At 47.2% G+C, this 25,035-nt stretch overlaps 1 protein-coding gene across 1 annotated transcript in view; it reads right to left on the minus strand.

The window, feature by feature from the left end:
* Positions 1–16,420, minus strand: part of LOC144149759 (uncharacterized) — a 68,385-nt gene extending 51,965 nt beyond the window's left edge. The window contains exons 1-2 of the mRNA XM_077681411.1: positions 16,210–16,420; positions 12,079–12,280 (exon numbers count right to left, since the gene is read on the minus strand). Of these exons, the coding sequence (XP_077537537.1) occupies positions 12,079–12,280; positions 16,210–16,390 (383 nt within the window). The 5' untranslated portion in view covers positions 16,391–16,420. The remainder of the gene's footprint in view (positions 1–12,078; positions 12,281–16,209) is intronic.
* Between the last annotated feature and the right edge of the window lie 8,615 nt (positions 16,421–25,035).

Here is a 25,035-nt window from a genome sequence, read left to right on the forward strand (position 1 = left end):
CGTAATATCTTGCTGCCTGTGCGTCAGGTTTTCTGGCAGGTTTTAACACAGGAGCTTAGCAGGGGCTCGAACTGTCCGACGGTGATGTCCGCCATCCCAGGCGCCACCGCTCCCAAGTGCTCCCAAGACGAAGGGATGGGACGTCCACTACGCGATCTTGGTTGATGGGGCGGGGCATGCGGCCCAGTAGTACCCCACATATATGCACCGATAAGCTACCAGACCTCCGTGGGTGGGCTATAAAAACGCAATACAGAGCCTATCGAAACTCAACATAATGAAGGCAATAAGATGCTTGCTGCGTTTTCGTTATAAAACGTTTATTGCCTGTCTAATGACCACAGTCCACACATTAGGAGTTCGATCGACCCTATAGAAAGACAATATGGAGTTTGTTAAAACTTAATATAGTGACGGCAATAAAATTCATGTTGCATTTTTGCAATAAAAAGTTCATTGACTTTGTATCGGCCGCAGTTTTTAAGATGGGAGATTTGGTTCACTCCATAGAAACGCAATATGAAGTGTATTAAAACTCAATATTTTGAAGGCAATAAAATGTTTGAGTTTGTGCGATACAAAGTTTGTTGACTTTTTAACGAGCACAGTCTATAAGCGATGAGTTTTAATTGACTTTTTATTGACTCTATAGAAACACAATAGGGGGTCTATTAAAACTCAACGTCCATTTTCATGAGGGCAGGCCCTCTGTTGGCACCTGCGGGCGACGACAGCGGCCACCACCGCCGCTACGGCCGAGGCAGCCAAACGGGCCGCAGCCTCCCATGCATGCGGCACGGCGCTGTTCCGTTAAATGTAACTCGTCTGGCGCTCGGCGAAGAGGAATGGTGCCTTCGCCATGAATGAACGCTGCGTTCGCCAGGCCTCCTCTTGGGAGCGTTGCACGGAACCGAACGGCTTTGAGACGTGGTCGGCAATACAGCTAAATCAAAGGTTAACCAAGCGAAACCAAGACTCAACCAGACAAAGCCATGCTTTTGCTTTGCGTATCCAAGGTTAGCGGAGCTAAGCCACATAGTCTTTCTTGGGCTTCTTAAACCCAGAAATATTGATCTGTCTGTCTGCCTGTCTGTTTGTCTATCGGTCTGTCTGTCTGTCTGTGTCTGCGACTCCATTCAGCCACCAGCAAAAGTGAAACAAAATCTGCGCAATGGTCACAGCCAAATCTAAACGTCGAAGTCCGGTGTCAAGATCCATACTTGGCAACACTGTTGAACAAGAAGAAGACATTACGCCAATACAAGGCAGAAAATAAATAAATCAGTAATATTTGCAGTGTTAGTTTATTCAAGAATTCATGGATGCTTGTTTTTGATAACAAAATGCCCGGGTGCTGTGGTTTTGGTTGCAGCAACATAAGATGTATACACCGACCTTCAATGGTTTCTTCGCCGTAGGCAAGAACGATCTCCGTGGGCAAGAACGTGGAGGCACCGAGGCCTAATAAGCCTAGTGGCCGCGTTAGACTAATCAGACAAACAGCATATAGCCCATATTTCATTTAAAGGAACCCTGCAACACTTTAACTTTTTTGACATCCTAAATGCTTGCAGAACGTTAACACTCAAAACATCCAGTACTTAGATTAGGGAGGCGCAGAGTACTTTAGCCAAAAATTGCTGCTCTATGCACATCCGATAACTTAGAAACTCGCTCAAAAGATTTTTCTCTCTTTCCCGGTCTTTACGTTCTTCGACCGTTCGAAGTACGTCACTAAGGCCAAGTAGCGGCTGTTGGCTGGTTTCCCTTTAGTTGCAGCAAAGAGCGCTTTTCGATAGCAACTGAAAAAAAACGCCACAAAAACAAACCAGAAAGGAAAGGCGTATCTGGTGTTACGAACAAATCACGCCGTGCCGCTCCGTGCTGGCGATAAATATACCTTTCGCAGTGCTTCCAGACGCGAAGTGAAGAGTGAAAGAGTTTATCGAAATTGTTGCAGGGTCCCTTTAAGGGAACCACAAAGCAAGCAGTGTTCGAAACCGCGTTATGGACGATAAGGCGCCTGTGAACAATAGGAGCTCCCAAGTGTTCCTGGTAAAGACTATGTTTGCAGATTATTCTTGAAGGCTAGGTAGGACTAGATAGGGCAGTTCTTGCCCAAGACTTTGAGCGCATCCTTCGGGCTAGGCAGGACACACTTCCGCTAAAATGCTGTTGCACGCGTTATCTTTGATTCGCATTCGGAGCGGCGTCAGTCGCGCGCAGCCGCAGAGCAGGGAGGACAATTTAATAAACCTAGAAGAGTTGACCGACTACCAAAATAGCGGCGCCCATGAACTGTCACAGAGTAAAATGTCACGTGATGCGAACAGAACAATGATCATGGCGGCGGCGAGGAACAATATAGGAGAAATGAGGGCCGATACTCTGTACCCTTAGCCAGTGACACAAGCCGAACTCAAGCGACAAGTCTGCAGAGACGACAAGGAACGTTTCGTATCCTCATCATCACCATTTGTAGTGGTTTACAACAGCTTTGCTGAGCATACACGTTCGCAAGGTGGAGTGGCGAGCAATTTTTTCTATCCCAATCGGGTAGCAGATGCAAAGCGATGAGCAATGCGGTTACACAGGACGGGACAAATTTCTCCCCGCTGGCGATACCAGTCTGCGCAAAGTGAAAGCTTTATAATTGTGTTTGTTTTTGTATTTACGCCATGTTTGCCCGAGATCGGCGTTACTGGGGACGGATGAAGTGTACAAAGCCACAAACGTTACGTGTTGTTTTGGGGAGTCGGTTAAGCAGCTTACACTATTTGATGATGAGGATTTAGGGTTTTATGGCGCAAGGCCGACGAGGTCAAAGAGCGTCATGACAATGGTGGGATGCCATGAGAAGATTTCTTATAATTTTTTTTCATGCACAGCGAAGAATCTCGCGCCCATTTAAGTTTATGTAAGTGCTTCAATTTTCCCGTGTTTTTTTTAATATTCTAGACTTCCAAACACCTCCCATTCAGCGCAAACGCCTGACGTCGTGATGAGGTCACTTCTTCGATGGGGAACTTTTAAATGCCCCTACACTAAACCTAAGCAGCGGTCTAATGAAAGGGGCTGTGCATTTGAAGGTCGACAAGCATACACCCCTTAATGCCAGTGGCTATAGGCAATTCCCCCTCGCAACACTTTTACAAAACGCGTCATAGGAAAATGAGGGCACGGAAGGAATCTTATACAGATAAATGCTTATACAGATTTTTTAAATGCATAGCATTTTAGTAACTCACAATGTCACGCGGCGTTGGCGTGCGCTGTCGTAGTCCGCATGCGCGCCTTGTAGTCCGCAGGCGCGCCCTGTCGTAGTCCGCAGCCAGGAAGAAATAACAGTCTCCGGCGCCCGGTTTCGAACCCATGACGCCGCGGGCGGAACGCAAGGTGCCCGGCGCACAACCGACCGAGCCACGAAACCGACACAGATTTCGATGCACCGAACGCGCCTTATATCCTTCACTCATTTCTCGTTTGTTTCGAAAGCGCCACAAGTTGTCCCGCGCTTCCAAAAGATGGCGACACGGGTCCCGCGATCAAGAGATCCGACTTGCCGGCGCACCCCCTCGAAAATGCTGTGCATTTGATCGTGCCCCTCGCGAGGGGGATGTCTTTTTAATTTATAAATCTAATACGAGTAAGCTGGAAGATAATGCGATGCACGGTGAGAAACCCGTGTATAGGGACCTGGCGGCCGTTGTATGGCACCACCGTCGTTTCAGCGAACAGCGCCGCCCGTGGCGAACCGCTCGTCAGTGGAATGCCGGTGGTGGTCAGCGCAGCGTAGTTGTGCATGGCTTTCTGTCGTTTTTCTGCGGTGTGGCTTGCAAAGCGTACGTAACCCCTCGGGCATTTTTCAGATCGGTAAATCTTGAGCGTGGATGTGACGTTTACGAGGCATGCCATGTGTGTTATTTACTCCCATACTTAGTATTTACAAATAGCAGACGACGCTCAATGCGCCAAGGTGGAAGTCAAGCTGGAAGTGAAAGTTCGTTGCTTCATGCAATTTTTTCATGCCTGCATGCAGTTTCACGAATCAAGGAGCATTTTGCCGCTAAATGCTCCCACAAAGCCGGTGTGTGCAACCGATCTAGAAAAGCTGCAGCGCTGGCCTTTTGGAGTTGATGACGAAACGGCGTCGACGTCGGGCACAAGCGAAAGACAAAGTTGGGGGGTGTCTTCGAAGATTTAACTCAAAACAGAAATTGTGACGGACGACGCTGTTTAATTTCACAGAAATGCTCTTACCCCAGTCATCGGGAATCGTTATAGAATAAATACTGCATGATAGTAGAACGTCATTGCTTGTCTTGGAGAAGCATTGTTTTACAAGAATTGCAATGGTTGCTGGCTAGTTGGTAAATGGTTTTTCAAAAACAAATTCCTGCGTGGCTGAAGGACGCACGACAGGAGGGTGCCCGAAACCTGCATGCACTCAGCTTCACAACTGAATGCTGCGGTCGGTTTACAAGCTGCCACCTACGATTGAAAAATCATGCACACCTCCGTCTAACGACGATGATGGTTTATCGCAAAACTCTATCGTAGGGTTTCCTTGGTTGCCTTCTGTATTAAACTGACTAGTTAAGCGTCAAATTTGACCAGCACGCAGTTTGGTCTTTTGATCGCAGCGTCTTTGACTTTGACCATTTCCCATTCGATTTCGCACGAAGAAAGCTTTGTGTTCAACCATCATAATCCTTAGACCATAGGCGTGCGCAGAGTTCTCAATTAGGGGGGGCAAAGTCTTACCGCTGCCCCCCCCCCTCTTACAGCAACTCCTGACCTCTTCCCACTGAAGGCCTAGCGGTCCGAACGCAGTGCAAAGAGGGATGGTTATAAAATTTTTATTTCAATGCGATGGAATGGCAACACATACAAACTAGTTCTGAGCAGAAATTTTTACTTTAATGTGCTACATTGGCAAAATATGGGCCAATTTGGCGCCCCCCTTCAGATGATTAGGGGGGGCGGCCGCCCCCCCTGCCCCCCCTGTGCGCACGCCTATGCATTAGACGGAGGGCTAGATGATTTTTCTGTTTAATTTTGCCCTTCCATGCCCCCTCTCCAAATCTAAACTTTTTCCAGCGTGTCGGAAATGTGTCTGTGGTGGAGGGCTCGGGCTCATGCACCCATATTTGAGGCAACTAATCGCGCGTTTTTGGTGTCTTCACCAGGCATCACACGACTTTTTTAGGTACTCTGTAGAGAATACTTCAGCATTAAAGAACACCGGCTGACGTTAACACTGCCACATTTTTTTAACTATTGGTGCCGGCCTTTATTTTACGCAGGTGGTAAAACGGGAAGGGAAGGAGGGAGGGTTTGTAGCTGGGGTTTTTGAGTTGGTGAATAACTTTGGCTCCTGATAAAATGACCACCACAAACGTAGGATTTCCGCTTCGGCTTTTAGGCTCCCATGCTGTCACAGTGTCGCTCACCAAAACCGAAGGTACAAAGCTTACAGTTGCAGAAAGTGTAAACTACCGCAACATTTCTACGGCTACACGGTAATCCATCTCGTATGCAGGTGCCTTTTTATTTAAAACACACGTATCGAGGTATCCCAGCGCTAAGGCTGGCGTGGAAGCCGTAGTCATTGAAACCAGTGAAGATAATTTAAAATGGTAGAAATGAATTCTAATATTGCTAATAGTTTTATTCCTACTCAGATCGCGCGGAGCCAGGCGCAGAGCGCTGCAAAAAGCGCTCGGGTCAATGTAGCCCTTCCCCAACTTTACAAGCATCCAATAAGTTTGCGTAGCCGTTAGTGCATTTACGAAAAAAATAATACTAATACTAGTAGTTTTATTCGTACTCAGAACGGGTGGAGCCAAGAGCAGATCGCTACAAAAAGCGCTCATGCCACTGCAGCCGATACCCAACTTTAGACGCGTCCGACAAGTTTACGTAGTCATTACTGCATCTAAGAACCCAACATACCTGTCTAGACTTCGTTTCATCTCACATGTCTGCTCACAATGCCACCAAAACATACAAAGCACCGAAGAAAACACGACAAAAACAACGGGAGGCTGTGTAGTCCAATGCACCGGCTCATTCCACTGACGAGCGGAGCGCCGAGTGGTGGCGCCACCCGTCCAGCTGCCCGGTCCCTATACGCTCTGTACGCTGATGAGAAAGGCAAGAGCCCCCTCCCTCCTCCCCCCCCCCCACTTCGCCCCCACATAATTATTTTGTTGCGGGGTGGGCGGATAATCGAGGTTATATAGCTTGGATTGATTCCACTTAGGCTGCATAAGATAGCGGAGGACGAAGAGAAGGAGGAGATACTTCACTTCTCCCATCTGCAGCGATTGTGGTCACTCCGGACCCGTAAGGGCTGTCCTCAGTTCAGGACTCTTTGCTGTTGCCGGACTTCTGTGCACGGGGAGGGTTGGGGTGGAGGCAGATCTGGGGTGTTAGGGAGAGCCCACACTATGTGGTATACTGCGTGGCAGGTATTTTGATCATCGATCGCTTAAATCGCAGTCACCACGGATACAAACTTACACATACGAGAAAGGGGTTGATAGTGTGGTGAAAAGAGGTGTTAGGGACTGTCATTCGCGACTGCAACAATAGAGGCGATGCAATATCTGCCGCGACGCTAAGCCTAAAGTTCCCGACATCGAACTCCGCGCATCCGAAACCGGCGGCGAGCAAGCTGTTGAAGACCCTCTTCGAAAACGTGTCGCGCGCAAGCGTGTTGTTTTGGGTTCCCCAAACCCTTTGGGGGCTCCCAACACTTGGTTCCCCTATTCTAAAACTCCCCATTACTTCATGACGTGTTTCGTTACGTTCACAGCCGCGCCTTTCGTGAGCAGTCGTGAGTTCACGAAATTGATGCTAGAGTAAGGCGGAGGATCATTGTAAACAACCAAAAGCCGTGTTGCAATAATAAATTTCCATGGCGAGGCCTTTATTAAAAAAAACATAGGCACGTCTAAACCCGCTCAAAGGCGTTGAAAAGTTGCGTTAATAACATTCATACACTGAGAAAAGTAAGCATAGCAGTACAGAGTACTAGTGATCGTTAATAAAATCAGGGCATAAATTTAAATTAAAAAAAAACATTGCAGGCGAAATGCAGGAGAGAGATGCCGATCGTACCGCCACTTCTAAGCGTGTGCGGCGAAGCAATCCGCTTACCGTTCTCAAGTACTCATTCATTTCCCAGGCAATGCGCGCAGTACGCGTTGTGATATCACAACTGGGCGGCATGTCTCCGTCGCTCTTGCAAGGTCTATTATCTTTGCACAAACGGTCTCGTTCAGGTCAAGTCGAGAGTATTTCATAATGAATTAACAGCATCCTTTTCTCGGTACCAGTTGCATCGTCCTTGGCGTTAGCAGGCTGTGTACAGGCTGACGGTGGCGATGGTAGCAACTACCTAGCCGCGGCGGTGTCGCCGGGAACAAGCGAGTCGCTGATTGCTCTGCCGGATTATTCGGTCTTTAGACCACTTGTTTGGGTAATTAGCATCGAAACCGCGAGGAGGGTCATGTGGTGGCCATAACAACACATGAGCGCTCGCATAAGCATAGGAAATGTATTCTAGCAGAAGACAACATAACACGGCGTCTTACAAGTCACGTCACTCCTAGGTGGCGCCACGGTATTTACTCCGGGCCAATAGCTACCTTCCGGAGGTGGTCGATGTCAGCTTTTTTAGGCGTCGCATCCAAAGGAAAACATTTCTCTATATTCTCGCGATTGCTCTTCCACTAAATTTAATGCAGAAATCGTGGAAAAATCGTACACAAATTGGCTACTAAAAATGGTTTTATGATTACGACGAGTTCCATTTACTTGTCATAATTAGTTTGCATTGAAAGTCTAAACGTTAGGAATTTCTGCCTGTTTCATATACGCCTCGAGCGCCGCCTGTAGGGGCGCCACTGAAATCCCCCGAGCAGCCGGTTTCGAAAGCAGCCGTGGGAGTCTCCGGCACGCTCCCCATTCTCACCGCTGCTTTCGGGGCCCGTTCACGACTGAGATTTACCGTTTGAAGGCGCTGGAAATACATATTTATGTCGAGCAGCCACTCTTTTCGCAAATGTGGCACATTTACGAGAGTGTAAATATGTTCTGAGGCCATCTTAGTCTGGTACATTCGGTCTGTACAAGCGCCAGGTGTGCATCACAGGTCGGCGTCGCGAAAGTGGGATATGCATATGGAGATGATTGCGATTCCACTGCCGTGAAATTTCTAACATTGTCTCCATAAGCTCAGTTTCCTCAAATGGTCATGCTATGGCTATACACTACGACTTAAACCAGTTTTGTGCGCTCATATAACCTAACGGAGTACTCATAACTGACAGCACGCCAATAACATATCTTAGATATTGATGCCTACTCTGGACATAAATTTCACGAACATTCTAGGAAATAAGTACGACGGATAACCTAAAATTATACCCGGGATCAGCGCACGACAAAAAAATTGATGCTTGGGCGCCTTGTCGGGAGCTGAGCGCCCGCAAACATTCATATCTGCTACATATATCCTCCGCAAGCAGCGTGGAGAAGGGCTTCCTTAGTAATGCGCGTCCGCAACTAAAAATTTTTTCGAAGCATAGTCATATGACGCAGGGAGCCTGCAGAATCTAGCACACATGAAAATCAGAGGGCCTTGTAAGATATCCCACTTTTGTTACGGCACTATTCATCAGTTGTAAACTTGTATGCCTCAAAAAATGCGTCCGCCGAGTGAACAGCTGTTCGTTGAAGTCTAAAAACTTGAGTATGGTGGATGCGTAGCTTGTGTGTTGTGATTATACTAAAACGTTCATTCCTTGATCGCTCCGCATTGGTACACAACGATTGTTAAGCGTCTCCCTCCTCCTCTCGCCCCTCCCGACATCTCACGAAATAGCAGTGCATTTCGCACACTAGTTGGACTGGTTAGTCGCACATGGCGTAAGTTCAAACGACCGTTTTTAGCATTTCAGAAGCTACAATGAGTTTTTTTTTTCATGACCATACGAGCTATTCTGTTTCTCCCGGACTTGCAGACCATTAATTTTTACGTGGTTTAATTAACTTTTTTTGGTTTTTGCTATCCTCGGTATTCAATGGCGTGCAATGCATGCAGGCAACCAAGTGTGCGCCGCCATATCTGTGGCCAAGCGTCTGTTGCTAGGCGACGTTGTGCGCACGGCCCGCAGATCAGGCACCCCTCTTCTCCTCCATCCAACCGTGTAAGCTATACTCGGTGACAACTTAAGAACAGCACCGGGAGTTGCCACTGTGCCTTCTCACCGTAGCCGGGTGTTTCTCCGCGCGGGGCAAGTAGGGCGTTAGTGGGAATATTTTGAACATGGCGTGAGCCATTCCCGTAATTTTTTGGACTTAATATGCTTATAAACGACTCCAGTGACGACAAAAAAACTGCGTGAGACAAGGCAGACGATATCACGCATTCATAGCAAACCCATTTCAAAACGCGGGCGCACTGACGTCACGGGTCCGGCGCTTTGGCGGAGTGATACACTACATGAGGTTGTGCCGTTCTTGAGTTGTAACCGAGTACAGTGCACCGTCACTCGTTACGTCGGGCTCCCCGGGATGGCGGCAGTTGTCCGTGCTAAGCATGATTGTGAAACACATGACTGTGTTTCACGTTACGAACTTTTCGCCGAACACAAAAGCTCCATTCGATTCAGAAGGGGTGCACGGCAACGTTCCGGAGGAAGTTCTGTGCTGCCGGTGCAGTGCAGCAGCGTGGTTCCGCGGTGCCGTCACGGTTGCACCGCCACTAGTGCCCCTACGTGTTTACAATCGAGCGAGGTGGAGGCTTAGTCGTCTGCTAATCATCCTCGCCTGTCGTCCTCTACAACTGTATGTTTACGGCCATCTGGGTTCCGTCGTACGCATCAGCGGCGACGCTAAGCTTGTCCCAGGCATCTTCGAGCTCGGCGGACATTTTAATGCGGTCGCCGCAACTGCCGGTAGCCGCCTGCCAACCCCCAACGCCCCAACGCTCACTGCACCGAATCGCTGCATTTCCTCGGTAGCAGGTGCAGCGGTTCTCTGCACCCCGGCGGCACCACTGCAGCACCATGAGCAATCGAGCGACGCGGTGCACGGCACCATTCCTGCAGAGGCGAATCGAGCGCTTTGGTGCAACGCACCGTGCAACGATGCAGGCGTTGCAGGCAATCACGTCTGAATCGAATGGAGTAAAGTATTGCGTCGAGTTCACTGTGAGTGCGATTAATAACATCTCTGTTGGCGCCACAGTTTAGAATCGGATTCGAGCGGAACAGATGACGCACGCCGGTGTCTTTTTTTTTCTTCAGCGTGCGGCCGCAGTGGCACAGGCTGCACCGTGTCCGTGGCGCATCCGCCATGTCTGTGGCCGTTTCCAGTGTTGCCAAGCGAAGAAATTGACCGCTAAACTTTGCAACGAATACCGTCTATGTGGTATGCAGGAGTGCACATCTTCACGACGCACAGCCTTAGAATATACTTAACATTTTTGCGTGGGTTATATTCTTTAAAAGGCACAATTTATTATCGGGTCTTGGATAATCACTTCCCCGAAATATATTTTTCTACGACGTAAATTTTCTAAACGAGGCCGCATTCGTTGACCGCGCTGCAAAACGAAACACACTTCTCATTGTGCCTGTATCAGGTCAAAACAAGGCTGCAATAAAATTCACTTGTGCTATTTAATTCACGTATTTGGAGGTGACAGCGTCGGTATGCTGCCGCCGTCGCCGACGCCCGTAACGACGACCAAGAAGGGCACAGAACCGCGTTCCCGGATAGCTATTGTTGGGGTTTGAGCAACCTAGCAAGACGGAGGGGCTTTTGGAGGGACCTAAACGGACAATTTACTTACAGACGTCACCAGAACAAGTTTTTTAGTGCGCAGAAGGGCAAAAAGGAGCCAAAGAGAACCAAAACACTGCATGAGCCCCTATCAGTCGCGCAGCGCCAATCCTGTCAATTCCGCGGAGAAGCGGCGGCAGGCGGCGCAGCGATCGCAAAGCTCGAGGCGTATAAATGACATTCTACAGAGGGGTATGGCTAAAAATTGCGAAAACTTGTTTAAGCGAAAATACCCCGAAACAAATTTTATGCCAATGCGCCGCTAAGACGACCCTAACGACCCACGTAAGTTTCATGTACTATTTATGGTTATGAAGATTCTTATGAAGTTGTAAATATTGTGGAATTTTCGTATGCTGTCAATTCGTGGGCTTCTAGTGGAAGGAAACCGACACTCCCATATTAGTCTCCTGCAATAAAACTCTTGTCCTTCCAAGCATAGATCATTTGATTGACAAGCGAGTATACTCAACAGCAAATCCCCAACACGCGTGCTTTTTTTCGGGGATAGCTGCGCCCATTGATGTAAAACACAACCCATCCTCGCTGCTCGTCCTTCTTCACAGTGTGGGTGGCCTAATAGTATTTTTTTCGTTCGTGTACCTCCCGTTTAACTCGTCGAACTTTTAAAATACGAACTAGAAAGCGCTGGCTTCCAATTATAGTTTCGGGCCCGCGTGCGTGTCAGTGTGCGTGTGCGTGCGCGTGTGTGTACGTGCTTTTTGTGCCCACACACAAAACGCACACACACACACACGCACACGCACACACACACGCACACACACACACACACACACACGCACACACACACACACTTACACACACACACACACACACACACACACACATGCGCGCGCGCGCGCGCACACACACACACACACACACATTTCTTCCAAAAGAAGATACTTGATGTCCCGCGCCTCCGCAAAGGACCGCCTTACGGCAGCTTCGCCTGCACTGCTGCCTCTCCTTTTCCCCTAGGACCAAGGAAAATGGCGTCGCTCACAATACCGCAGAAACAGCTTTGATACATGTAAAAACGTTTCACTCGATTTTGTATTCCTACGTCTAAGCAGTCCTTAATGCCTGTGAGGAGTTTTTAACGGCCTAAATGCGCGGAAGTCTGTTTGGGTATATTTAGACTGCAAACGTAAGAATGGAGGTAGAGACCAGTATATGCTAAATTCTAAATGATTGCATGATTAAAATGGAGGAACTCACAAGAAGTCGAAGGCCAGACCACCCTTCGTCTTTCGGTATCTCTTCATTGTGGCCTGAAACGCAGCCAAGCTGCTGTCCCCCCTTGTGCTGTGGAGTTCACCATCCGCGGTGAAAACGCTGCTGTAATACAGTTGGTCACAGAGCCCGTCGAATGGGTAGGTATGTCCGGAGGTGGCAGTTCTTCCGACTGTGCAAATGAACACTGAAAATCGAGGAGGAGAAGATAGACCTGCCGTCCACACACTTCATGGTCATTCAACCTACGGGATGCGCTGCGTAAGCCTCATCCGCTGCAATTGTTCTTTCGCAGTGCCACAAGCGGGGAGCGAACACGCAAGTAAACATTAAACTTAATTCTTACAGGCACATTTTCCAACTTATGTTTCAAAAGGCACAAAAAATAAAGGACAAAATCATCATCATCACCATCCTGTCTACGCCCAATGCAGGGCAAAGGCATCTCCCATTAATCTCGCCTTATCCTGGTTCTGCGCTAACTGCGACCAATTTATCCCTGCAAATTTCTTGATCTCATCTGCCCATCTAACCTGATGCCACCCTCTGCCACGCTTTTTTTCTCTAGGGATCCCCTCCGTTACCCTTAATGAACAATGGTTATCTGCCTTCGCATTACATGCTCTGCCCACGTCCATTTCTTCTTGATTTCTACTAAAATATCCTTAACACACGTTTGTTACCTGACCCACTCCGCTCTCTTGTCCCTTAATGTTACACCTACCAACCTCCGTTCCATTGCTCACTGAGCCATCCTAAAATTAACTTGAACCCTTGAAGTGAGCCTCCAAGTTTGTGCACCGTCCGTGAGTACCGGTAAGATGCAGCTGTCATACACGTTCTTCTTCAGGGGCAATGGTGGGTGCCATTCATTATCTGATTGTTTGATTGATTCTGGGGTTCAACGCACCGACGCAACGAAGGCGATCAGGCGCGCCGTAGTGAAGGGCTCTGGAATAATTTCGACCACCCGTGGATCTTTTTCGTGCGCCGACATCTCGTAAACACTGGCGTTATTGCTTTTCGGCTCCATCAGAAAAGCGGCCGCCATGGCCGGGAATCGAAAACGCGACCTTGTGCTCAGCAGCGCAACGCCTTCGCCAATGGGCCACCGCGGCGGGTTCATTCATTATCTGAGAATGCCTGCCGAGTGCACTCCACCCCACTCTTATCCTTCTGATTATCTGTGCCTCATGGTTGGGATCCGTCGTCACAACTTGGCCTAAGTAGATATATAAGCTTACCACTTCCACTGCCTCCCGACCTATCTCAAATCGCTGTGCTGTCCCGCGGTTATTCATCACTACTTTAGTTTTCTGTGTATTAATTTTCCCGTGCACGGCTCCACTCTGTCCAGTGATGTAAGCATGCTTTGCAATCCGTTCGCCGAGTTACTTAGCAAGGCAACATCATCACCGAATCTAAGGTTACTGAGGTATTCTCCATTAACCCATAGTCCCACCTGTTCCCAATCCAATGTTCTGAATACTTCTTGTAAATGTGCTGCGAATAACATTGGAGAGATTGTGTCTCCTTGTCTGACGCCCTTCCTTAGAGGTATTTCACTGCTCTCCTTGTGGAGGATGATGGTAGCTGTGAACCAATTATAAATATCCTTAAGATTCTTACATAATGCTCGTCTACACCGTGTTTCCGTAATGCCTGAATGGCTGCCTAGGCTCGACCAATTCAAACGCTTTCTGATAATCTATGGAGTCTATATATAGGAACTTAAGTCAATTCGAGCACCTTTCCGTTTCCATGCAATTATTTGCAATACGCCCGATTAGTTGCATGCGTCCTCACCTTGATTTGTTTATTTTAGGTGACTTGGCCACTCGCTTAAAATTGCCAAAGTGAATTTTCGACGTATTACCGACTGAGCCCATGCACCGTGGATCAAACAAAGTTAGTCGGCTGTGTTTCTTTGCAAAATTACATTTTCCTTCGAACGCATTCGCACTCTGTTCCTGTAGACATTAATTCGTTCCTTAATTCGTACGCAGAGAGTTTAGCTAAGCGGCAGCATTGCTTCTTAATCCGCAGCTTCCCCAGTGTGCGTCGCAAAGTTCCTTGCTCGCATGGTATAACATTCATAGGCGGAGTTCCTTTGCAGATAGCGGCTAAGCGTAGCTGATACAGCCCGTTCACGTGCAGGCAAGAACAATCTTGGCTGTCTCCACGCTACTTCGACCGTTTCTTTGGGCGTTACGTAAAGAAGCCATGCAGAAAAAATAAAATTTTTGGTCATGGAAAACCCGCTTTGTCCCGACAACAATGATTGCCATTTTATCGCAAACTTCAAACAAAACAACAGAGATATTAAGGAAAACGCACTCAGCAGTGGCGTCTCCACAGCCGCATCCCGGAAATTTCTCTATGACGTCACAGATTCTTTTATGCGCGACTGGTGGCCGCCCACTAGACTGCCGACCAAAAAACCCGTAAACACACGATTATCCAAACTTTGAATGCTGGCCCTCATTGCGTAACGCCTGTCCTTCTGACGCATCTTTAGCGCTAAAGTTGGTCTTTCGATATTTCTCGATATTTTTGCGAGGTAATAACGTCCTTCGCGTCTGGAATGGGGTTGATTGAGTTGCCTAATTTGTTCAAACTTGGCACAGTTGTGTTTTGTCTTGGCGGCGCGGCCCTTTAATTGCTCCCTTCAAGCTCTTTTTTTGACCGGTTTCTGGCAACCGAACCAAACTCGCGCTGTAAGAAGCTGTGCTGAAGCAGAATTTGCAGTCATCGCGGGGAGCTCAAGTTCTCATTCGGGGTGCTTCTCACTCAGGTGGCGGTAACGGGACATTGCGGTCCTTTGTACGCTGTTGTGCCTAGCGGTTTTGCTCCCAAGTAAAAGGCCTCACTGTTGCCGTAGCTGACCTTGTTACCATGTTAGCGTACCGTTATCGTTGTACCGTGACGCCATTGCACATGCGAACGTATTTCTTCTGTCGGTCGCGACAGTTTTACACCGTGGTCGCGACGGGAAATGGTTTAGCACACCATTCCCGGTATCTCTATTCTGGCGTACCGGCCACCGAAATGCAAGTAGCGACATCTAAATAATAAGTGTAAACGCAAACGGCAGAAACTCTGTTCCACAGAACTGTTCATTAGACACTGACAATAAAACATTTTCTTTTTCAATACTTGCAGACATTTCCCATAGCGCTTTCAAAAGGAAACGATTTCGATGTTACCATCTAGTGGCCACACGTTTAACGCCAAATATCGTAAACCAGTAATGATGCCTTCAGTAATTGTCTCGCCATGAAATGAGTAAATTACATGTTGTAAAGAGAACACAACTGCCTCCGTTACCTCGCCTCGCACAATGCTTCAGGCTGGGCGAAGCTTTGACTGAGTAGGGGCGGCTATTTTGCTTGGAATCGGTGAAAAGCATGGTTTTCTTTTAAATCCTGTACATCGCTTATCAAGAAGAACGTAATAAAGAACTTCTATTACTTTTATCGGCTGGACCAAGCATCAAGCGCTGAGCGCACTGCATTGGCTGTAATCAAGACCAAAGTTCGGTGGCGACGGTAAAACCTGCGCAGTAAGCTACCGTTCACGGTAACAACTCGCGCATGCGCAGTGGCATCACGGTGGTATGGAAACGGTACGGTAAACCCGGTAACCTAGAGATATTTATAATTATAGAGTTTTAGCTCACCCTGTTACCAGACTGCAATGGGCGGTCCTCCCGTGTTTCCGTGAAATGACCGGGACGCATTGATTCGTGTGAGCCTTACGATGCGTGTTTTAGTAGCGTCAACTCCGTAAGAAGGCTGATGTGTTGCCTGCTTTCGCGTGGCGCAATGTGTTGACCAAGGTGCACAGAAATTTTGTCCTGTGAACCGTTAGCAGCCGGACCGCCCAAGAAACCTCGTTTTTGAGTTTTTTCGTGACCGGACTGTGGGCACACTGTCCATGAAACAGGCCTCTGAGAAGGCCGATTCATGGTGAAACAGAGGCCGACGCTGTTTCTTTCGCGAACTTCAACTCGTTATTAGCTGCCGCTCGGGTACTTTCTAGGCGCCTCAGGTACCTGTAAAGAAAGTTCTCTGCTGCTTAATATTTACCTGTACTGGACATGGAACAAATGCTTACTCGTTATTTTCGGTATTGGGGTCGTGGTTGTCGTTGTCGTGGTTGTCGTGGTTGTCGTGGTTGTCGTCGTTGTCGTGGTTGTCGTTGTCGTGGTGGTCGTGGTTTTCGTGGTTGTCGTCGTGGTCGTCGTGGCCGGGGCTATCACGCTGTCCGGGCCTTTCGGGGTGGCCGGGGTTGTCATACCTTTTTCTTTTTCATGCGGGGATGGTGAACTTGCAGGATGCGAGTCCGTAACTGCAAAAAGCATAGCGCATCACCCGACGTGAGAAAGGAGTGTTGCGGCTCTCGCATTGCTCGCACTCTGTAAGATTAAAGGTGACGATGTTATTTATCTACCGTAAGATTCCTATTGCTCGTCCATCGCAAAATGCACCGAACGATGCCGTCTCCTGTTACTTTAAGCAGAAACTGCCATAACGTGGGTGAACGTTGTAAGGTATCGACGCAAAAAGCGTTTTTATTTAATCACGTGACACAAAAGAGAGGTTGGTGCCAGACGTACGTGGTGTCTACTCCTTCTCGCGTTAATGTTTTTAAGCTTGTAAAGTCAACTATGTTATATTGAGCCTTAAAAGGGGTAGCGAACAACCAGTTTAACACGGAACACTAAAGAAAATTTGCTCATTTGACAAAGCAATTGTACCTAATTGTGAACGGTGAGTGTAACGAACGGAACATGGGAGTTTTACATAAAACTTCAATTCACAGCGCAAACAAGGAACCAGGACGATAGGGAGAGCACGACACACAGGCGATGACTAACTGAAGTTTATTGCTGTGACGTCTGGTATAAATACAGCAGAAATCAAGGCAACAAATAAATCGACACAACACATGAAAAAATTTAACAAATCCGCCACGACATTACTACCACCATGTGCTTACACCCGCTCTAGACGGTGATTTCTTTTGCTGATAGCGCAACAGAAGGGACGCTTAGTGATGTCGTGGCGGATTTGTTATATTTTATTTTCAGGTGTTATGTGTCGATTTATTTGTTGCCTTTATTTCTGTTGTATTAATACTAGACGTCCCCGCAATAAACTTCAGTTGCTAGTCAGCGCCTGTGTGTCGTGCTCTCCCTATCGTCCTCTTTTCTTGTTTGCGCTGTGAATTCAAGATTATAAAACACCACCTCGCCCAAGCATCAACTTTACCATTCATATAAAAGCCACGAGAGGGAACATAGTTATAAAATCCGCTTTCGTTGATGCATAATGTACGATACGCACTGACAACGTAGGAAGTTTGAACATTCCAAGGTAATTTTACGGAGTTCCTTCGCACAGCAGCTTGACACTACGGTGGCGCGATCTTGTGGCCCCAAGTGTAAACCAATGGCTGGAGAGCCGCCGAGAGCGATGGTGCTGGTGCTAATTGAAACACAACGTTTGGCGACGTCCCATACCAACTGCAGGGCTTTCAATTGCAGAAATGAGAATATGAACTGTGTGCAACAAGCACTGTTTCAAGACCAGCGGGCGTGCTGGATTAACTGGCTAGATAACGTAAAGTAAAAGGTTGTTTAGTACACCAGCCTCGAAACATCTGGCGCCCAAAGCTCGGGTACAGATTGGCTTTTAGTTTTTTATACATGTTTCGCAGGGAGCTCAATGGCCACCAACTAAGTGCCGAATATTTTAATTGCGCACTTTGTGATCTCTAAATCATACACTCATCCCGCATCTGCCCCCCCCCCCCCCCCCCCAAGCGCGAAGCATTTTCCCACAGTTTCCCACCAAGAGAGCTGATGGCACGAGTTCGCGCTATCACATGCGAATATCTCTTTTGTGTTTGTTAGCCAACAGTCTCTCTGTTTCTCCGCGTTTCAGCATTGTTCACCCTTCTGATATGAATGAAACTTTATGATGCCAAATGGCCTTTTCAAATTGCCCGCTTGTAAAGCGCGTTTTTTTTTACGTCCCCTTTTTTTACCAGCCAAGGATTGCTATCTTCCTCAGCACCCACCAGATTCTTCACCCGGCAGCGTCATACGCACATCAGCATTTGCGTACGCACGGGGATGGCTTGCTGCTGCGGTCAACAATAAATGAGGAGGTACGGGAGATAGAGTGGAGATTAAAGAATAGGTTTCTTTTTTGGATGGCTTAGCAAATCTGTCCCCGCAATCACGTGCCGTAGTGGACGCCGCCATAGGACCTCGCAGCGTTCCTCTCCAAGGCTTGGGAGTGGACTAGTTGGTGTTTTAACCTCTTGAAGTGCAGAGGTGTACTGCCTAACACGAAAACGTAGAACAGGGTGAATAACACAAAAAACGACAAGGTGAGGCGCAAACTATCAACTTTTTATTACCATGTGAAGGGTAGCGGTTATATGTGATGGACACGAAAAACACACGAAAAAATAACAATAGAACACAACACGTGACATTATATCTATTCCTCGCTTAGGAAACCTGCGCATAAACCTATGTTTATGCCCAGCAAGACGGGATCATGATTTGTTCATGCATAGCTGCGGTGTTAGCAGACATTTATTTGGCAAAAGGGGATGACTTAGCGCCACTTGGCGTAACAAGGTGTTTCCGCTAGGTTGACGACTTTTTAGTATGCATGCCTTCATGAACAAACCTCGACAGTGCCATCCCTAAAATTATGGAACATTTCAGCCGGTTTCGTGCTACATTTTACACACGAAAAGCTAGAAAACAAGTGCCTGCAATTTCTCGACCTGTTTCTAAAAGAAGAAGAATTTCCTGCATCACGCAGGCAGTGACGAAATCATGCTCGCACACTGTGATGGACAGCCTAGACCGGCAATACGCAAGGCCGAAAAAGGGTGGTTACCCTACCCATGTCCTTGTGTATGTTGCAGAGAAAGCGCTGAAGAATGTGAAAAACGCGAAAAGCCCAGAGAAGAACAAGGAAAGACCTAAGATTCGACCAGTTGTCATGAACTATCTTCATGGGGTTTCGCACCGGCTAAAAAAAGTGGGCGCCAAACATAATATCCCGGTGGTATTTTCTGCCCTGTTCAACCTAAAGGGACTGTGCAAGGCTGCAAATCAGACGACGAAAAAAAAAGTTTCGAATATGGCACACGGCACAGGCGCCACTTCATCAACTGCGCAGAGGGTATTGTATACAAGATCCTCCTCTCCTGTGGTAGGTCTTACGTGGGGCAATCAGGCCGCTGTCTCAACGACAGATTGCGGGAACGTCAGAATGCTTGCGCGCAACTGGCGGTAAATGGAAATATGGCCGCGCATGTTAAGAGTTGCGATAAGAGTTGTTCGCCCGATTTTGAGGGTATACAACCACCTTGTTCCACTCCAAAGACAAGATTACCCGCGAGGTATACGCAGCACATGCAGTGTTGTCAGGAGTGGAGGGAGACTGCGTTAGCGCCCCTTCATTCCGGCTTTCGACGCGTGAAATAGGTTTCCTAAGCGAGGAATAGATATCATGTCACGTGTTGCGTTTTATTGTTATTTTTTCGTGTGTTTTTTTAATGTCCATCATATATAACCGCCCCCTCCACATGATAATAAACAGTTGACAGTTTGCGCCTCACTTTGTCTGTTTTTGTGTTATTCACCCTGTTCTACGTTTTCGTGTCAGGCAGCACACCTCTGCACTTCAAGAGGTTACTCTCGAACTTGGCTTGGCTAACCACGTGGCTTGTTTTCGCTCTCGAAGCCAACACCAGCCAAACAGGGTAACATTCATTAAAGCGAGGCTGTATATGTCCGATCCCCCCAGTTTTCGCTCCGTGTGAACGAAAACTCGTCGCGTGGGGAAGTTGTGTTCAGCGTACAAAAAAATTCATGAAAAAAGAAAAGCTCACTGCCCTCCATGTTTCGATATCTTGAATTGCGCCAAAAAAACTGCCGTCCCAGCAATGTATTTGTGCTTAGAGGTTAAACGAACTTCATTGATATCGGTGTAAGCTTGGTGGTTTTAAGCTATATTGCGTGTTGCGCAGTGAAGCATGACCACTTACGGAGGGATTAAGGTTAAAGGCCGACGTTATATTATATTCCTGTCGAGTCGTGTATGATGCTAACAACGCCCGGCGCCTACCCCCCGCCCCATCAGTAATTTTATGCCTGCATTTGCAGGAGGGGATCGTCGTGCACCCGCAGGCAGGCTTCACGCGCTCGTCGTTGAAAGGACCCTCCTGCTGTGGCTCGAAGTGGATGCCTCACGGCCTGATGCGGCCTGACTGCTATCCTACGTTGTCGAGCGATTTTGGTTGGAGGGTTACCAGACACAACGATGCCTACATTTCGGGAGGGAAGCAGACAACCGACAGACCTATGTTTGTCCGTAGAGTGAAAGTGCTGTCTTTTTAAAGGGGCACTGACACAAACATTTTGCATCTTGTTTTTTTTGTTGCGATAAGTAGCTACACTGTAAACGCAAACTAGCCGGAAATGGAGTTTTAATCAAGTAATGTGCCCTGAAAAGTACCTATAGCAAAAAATGTACTCCCTAGGCATGATCTAAAGAAGTGGACGAACCTCCATGGTAGTACCGTTGCCCATCCGGGTAGCAAAAGGGAGGATTTAGAACGACTTAACACCATTTGTGAGATGGCGTTCCGTTCCTTGTATACTACCACGTCCACAATAAACGCCCTATCTGAGGTAATCATCTCAAGCGGGCGGTCGCCATGTTAGTCTTCTGTTGTCTCCGTGCATCAGCACTTCAACCGTGGCCTAATGCTAATTAGAACGAGTAAGCAGGACGCGACGGTTGCACGCAGCTACAAAACCAATACCGTACGTATACCCGTATAGATGCTTCAACCAGCGCGATCACAGGCAGAGAGCGCGGCCTTGTTGTCTCAATCTGTTTATTTTGGCTATACGTGTTGCCAAACTCTGCTGCTAACGAAGATGCAGTTCTCGCCGTTGCAAACAATTGCAATGTTCATCTGCTTCGCTTGCTTGCGCATACTTAGACGATTTAAATTCTCGTGCCAGCGCGCCAACGCACCCGACTGCAGCGACTCAACTTGCCCTGGCGGCACGACTGGCTGCCCGGATGTAAACAACTATCAACGCAGCGCGGCCGGTGACGGCGCGGCCGGAGCTTCAAGTCTCGCCTTGGGCCGTCGTTTTTTCTTATTTGTGAAGGACTAGTAGTGCCATTTGGTGGAAAGATTTTCATGTGCCCCTGTCACACGAGGAACGGCCGCAAACAGCATTTGGATACGGCGACAGGTGTGGACAGCTCGCTGGTAAGTGGTCTTTCATCAGTCGATGCATTTGTCAAACGTTTGGATAGGGTTAACGGCGAAGTACCCGAGTTCCCGTGCCGCTCACAGCTCGTACACGCACGGGCAAAGAAAAAAGCGCACACTCGTATTATTTTACTTGTTAGTGGGTTTTGGGGTATGCGTTCGGATTCTTTTGTAGGCCGGTTTGTAACAGGGCATTCGAGATAAAATCGTTTGTCGCGCGCGGAAAATCGTTTGTCGCGCGCGGCGTCGTTTCAAAGCAACGTGACGGTTACTTCGTGCTGGCGAAAATCAGCGCAGTCAGACGGAAGCGGGAAGGAAGGTGGAGAGATCGGGAAAGAGGGCGCTAATATATAAAAGAAAGCGTAATGCAAGACGAGAAATATAACACAACCCGCCTGCATTTCTCCGAACTTCAGGACAGAGCCGCACACGGGTACGTTGTCACAAACTCGAGCGTACGACGTCTAGAAGTACCGTATATTTTTTTTTTGTTCATTTTTCAACGTGACCTGAGCCACTTATCTTCTCATTGCCGCGCATGCAGACCTGATTGTGTCCCTGTGTTTGAGCGCACAGCCATCCTTTTGCGACATAAGAACCAGCGAACGCGAGAAATTGTAGAAGCCAGCCACATCAGAAAAACTGGTTCCGAATGTATCAGTCATACCTCTATCGCCCTGCTTAATCGAGAAGTCGCATATTTAGACGCACATTGAGCGCTATTTCGGTGCTTCTTCTGGGAATGCGTGTTGGGGGTGGGAGGGGGGTCTTAATCCATGTATGATGCGGTTATCTTTGCAGATTTTTCGCCTTTCCTGCGCCTCAAAGTTCGTTTTGTGGTTTTGTTGTTACGGTTTTTTAGTATTTTCGGCTGAGTGCGCTGAGAACTGTGACGCATTGGGGGCGCGGCAGTTGGGCGCTTGGGCATATAAAGCTTTGAATTGTGCAATAATAAACTAGTTGCGAGTGTGCGCTTGTGCCGTCTTCATGTGTTCTTGTCCTCGTTAATTTGCGCGCAGTTTATTTTTCGCAATGCATAATTACCAACTCGCCCAACTCGCAACCCTTTTACAGATCCTATACTCCGTAAAAATGAGTTGCCTGTCCTTTTAGGTACGGCAAAATCTCGCGCAGCGCATCATTCTGCCAGGGGGCCATATCCTAATGTCAATGCACACACTATGAAAGCAGCTTGCACTTAATGCGTCACATTGTCTGCTGATAAGCATTTTAGATTCGCCCCTCTCATCATCATTCACTTCATGGAGATGGCGGGATTTTCTTTCATAGCTTGTTGCCACTGCAGTAATTAATAGCAGAATCAGTCCTACAAATCACAGAAACGGTTCGTTTCACGTTGAAAATACTCACAGTAACACACTTTGCACTACACGGAGGAACAATCGGTTGCAGTGATGAGGCATAAGGGCAACTTGTTGTTAAAGGGTCATTGAAGACAACCAGCAAGTTGATTTCAAACGGAAGTCGGACCTCCGCATAGCCATTTCAGCATTGATTTAGTGCCAAGATGCCTTAAGTGCTGAGAAATCGCTGTTCAACTGCTCATCAAACGTGACGCAAACACGACTGCAGTCGCTGTTTGTATCAGGATAAACCGGAAGCAAGTGAAGCAGCGGTGATTAATAGCAGTATACAAGCAACTGAATACAACATTACCACGTACCAAGCAGTTTGGTCAGTTCCGGTCAAATCGCTCATGCTTCCCCAAACTCCCCTGTCGTTTGTCGTTCGAGACCACTAAGCAAAATGTTTCTCCATTGGACCTGTGATCAGTATTTACGCTTCACTGAAGAAAAACATTGGCCTTTTGAGGCCCCGCAAGTTTTTGCGTCGAACGATTTTCTCATGCGTAGCTCGCATGCTCCCTTGGAAAGCGGTACTGCCACCCCAAGTATGGACGAGTAGCACCATCCAGCGGCAGCCAAGAAAGAAGTTGTGCGCGTCAGGCCACTTAAGCCCTTCCGGTGAAAACGTGTTTTTGCTAGTTTCAATCTTATTTAAAAAAAAAATGCCAGGTGTAAGAGGGGTATAATAGTGTTCTCCGTGAGCTAATCTATCAACCTAGAGAGACTTGCATTTTAACGTCACTGTCATTTAAAGTTGTGCTCGAGTATATTGTGCGGAAGTAATATCTTTTTTATTGCTGCAAAAGCCACGATGGTTAAAGGAGCCATGAAGACAAAATACAAGTTGGGTTTATTAGAAAGACCGCTTAGTCCCGATAACAATGATACCAATATCATCGCCATCTTCGAACAAATAACGGAGATATGAAAGAAAACGTGTGAAGCAGTCGCGACCCCCTAGGCAATTTCCCGCAACTTTTCTATGACGTCACGGAACCTTGTTTGGGCAATTGGCGGCCGCCTAACTGACCTGTCGCGACGACACAAGACTGGACGTCTGTAAAGGGGCCTCTAGTTCCATTTCACCGCATCACTTGAATGCTAACGTGCAGTTAACGCACTGAAAATTATGATTTATTGTTGGCCCATGTGACGTCATTCTTGCTCATAACACGTCACTGTGGCGCAAAATTTTAAATTTTTTAAATACTTCTTGGTTTTTTTTCCGTTAAAAAGCATCTTTTGTGGCTCTAATGGAGCTGAGTGAGATACTGAATCCTAGTTCTTTCAAATTAAACGAAGTTGTATTTTCTCTTCATGGCTCCTTTAATGTACTGGCACTTGGTTTTATGAAGCCTTTGCATTCCTAATTTAAGTACTGAATCTTCGCAGGGAACCTGGCATAACAATTTTATTACTGTACCGAATTATTAAGTTCATTTAACCATAGTGTCTGTTTTGAATTTTACATGTGGGTCATTTTTTTTTTCTTTTTTGCTTTTTCAGGTAGATGTTCCTTTGACTCCCTGCCTGCATTCCGCGAACGGGGAAATTAGCCTCCGCATCGATGGCCAGAGTGTCTTGACTGCATCACCTTTACTGGGAGGACTGTGTAGTCTGTTTGCATCGTTCTGGGTTTTCAACATTCAATATCCCAAGAAGGCACACAGATCTCTAACGTTTGTGGAACATGCCTTTTTGGACCTTGCCAGCACCAAACCACGTGTGAAGGATTTAGAACTAATTAACTTTTATCGCATCAATATCCCTCACCAATATTTTATTTGTTTTCAATCCTGTAATCATTGGATAGTAGTTTAAAGAATTTCGTATTATGTTTCTGACGTTTTCTTTTTTTTTTTTTACTGAACAGGGAATATTTGATGGGCCCTTCAGTATCCTGATAATACAGCTATCTTTTAGTGAAGCAATAATATTAACCAACTAATATAGCTTGAAACAATTATCTAAATAATGTTGGCAACTGGTGCCAAATGAATCAACTTAAAATTATCGGAAAAACACGAATTACATGGCTTTTTCTTCTCACTCTGAAGAAGCTGTCGCAAAACCACGCATTCTGTTCTATATCCTTGCAATTAACCCCTCAGACTGGGTCACTTTTCTTGGCGCATTTGTGTCTTTATCAAAACGCACTGGTATATTCCGCAGCATATTTCTCGTTCTTTATATTACTCATTTATCCATAGCCATCTCATTGCTGTCTGTCTCCTACATCATTTATCTCTTG

The sequence above is a fragment of the Haemaphysalis longicornis genome, unplaced genomic scaffold (assembly GCF_048455015.1).
Source record: "Haemaphysalis longicornis isolate Haplotype H1 unplaced genomic scaffold, Haemaphysalis longicornis Haplotype H1 scaffold_8, whole genome shotgun sequence".
In the NCBI taxonomy this organism is placed as follows: Eukaryota; Metazoa; Arthropoda; class Arachnida; order Ixodida; family Ixodidae; genus Haemaphysalis; species Haemaphysalis longicornis.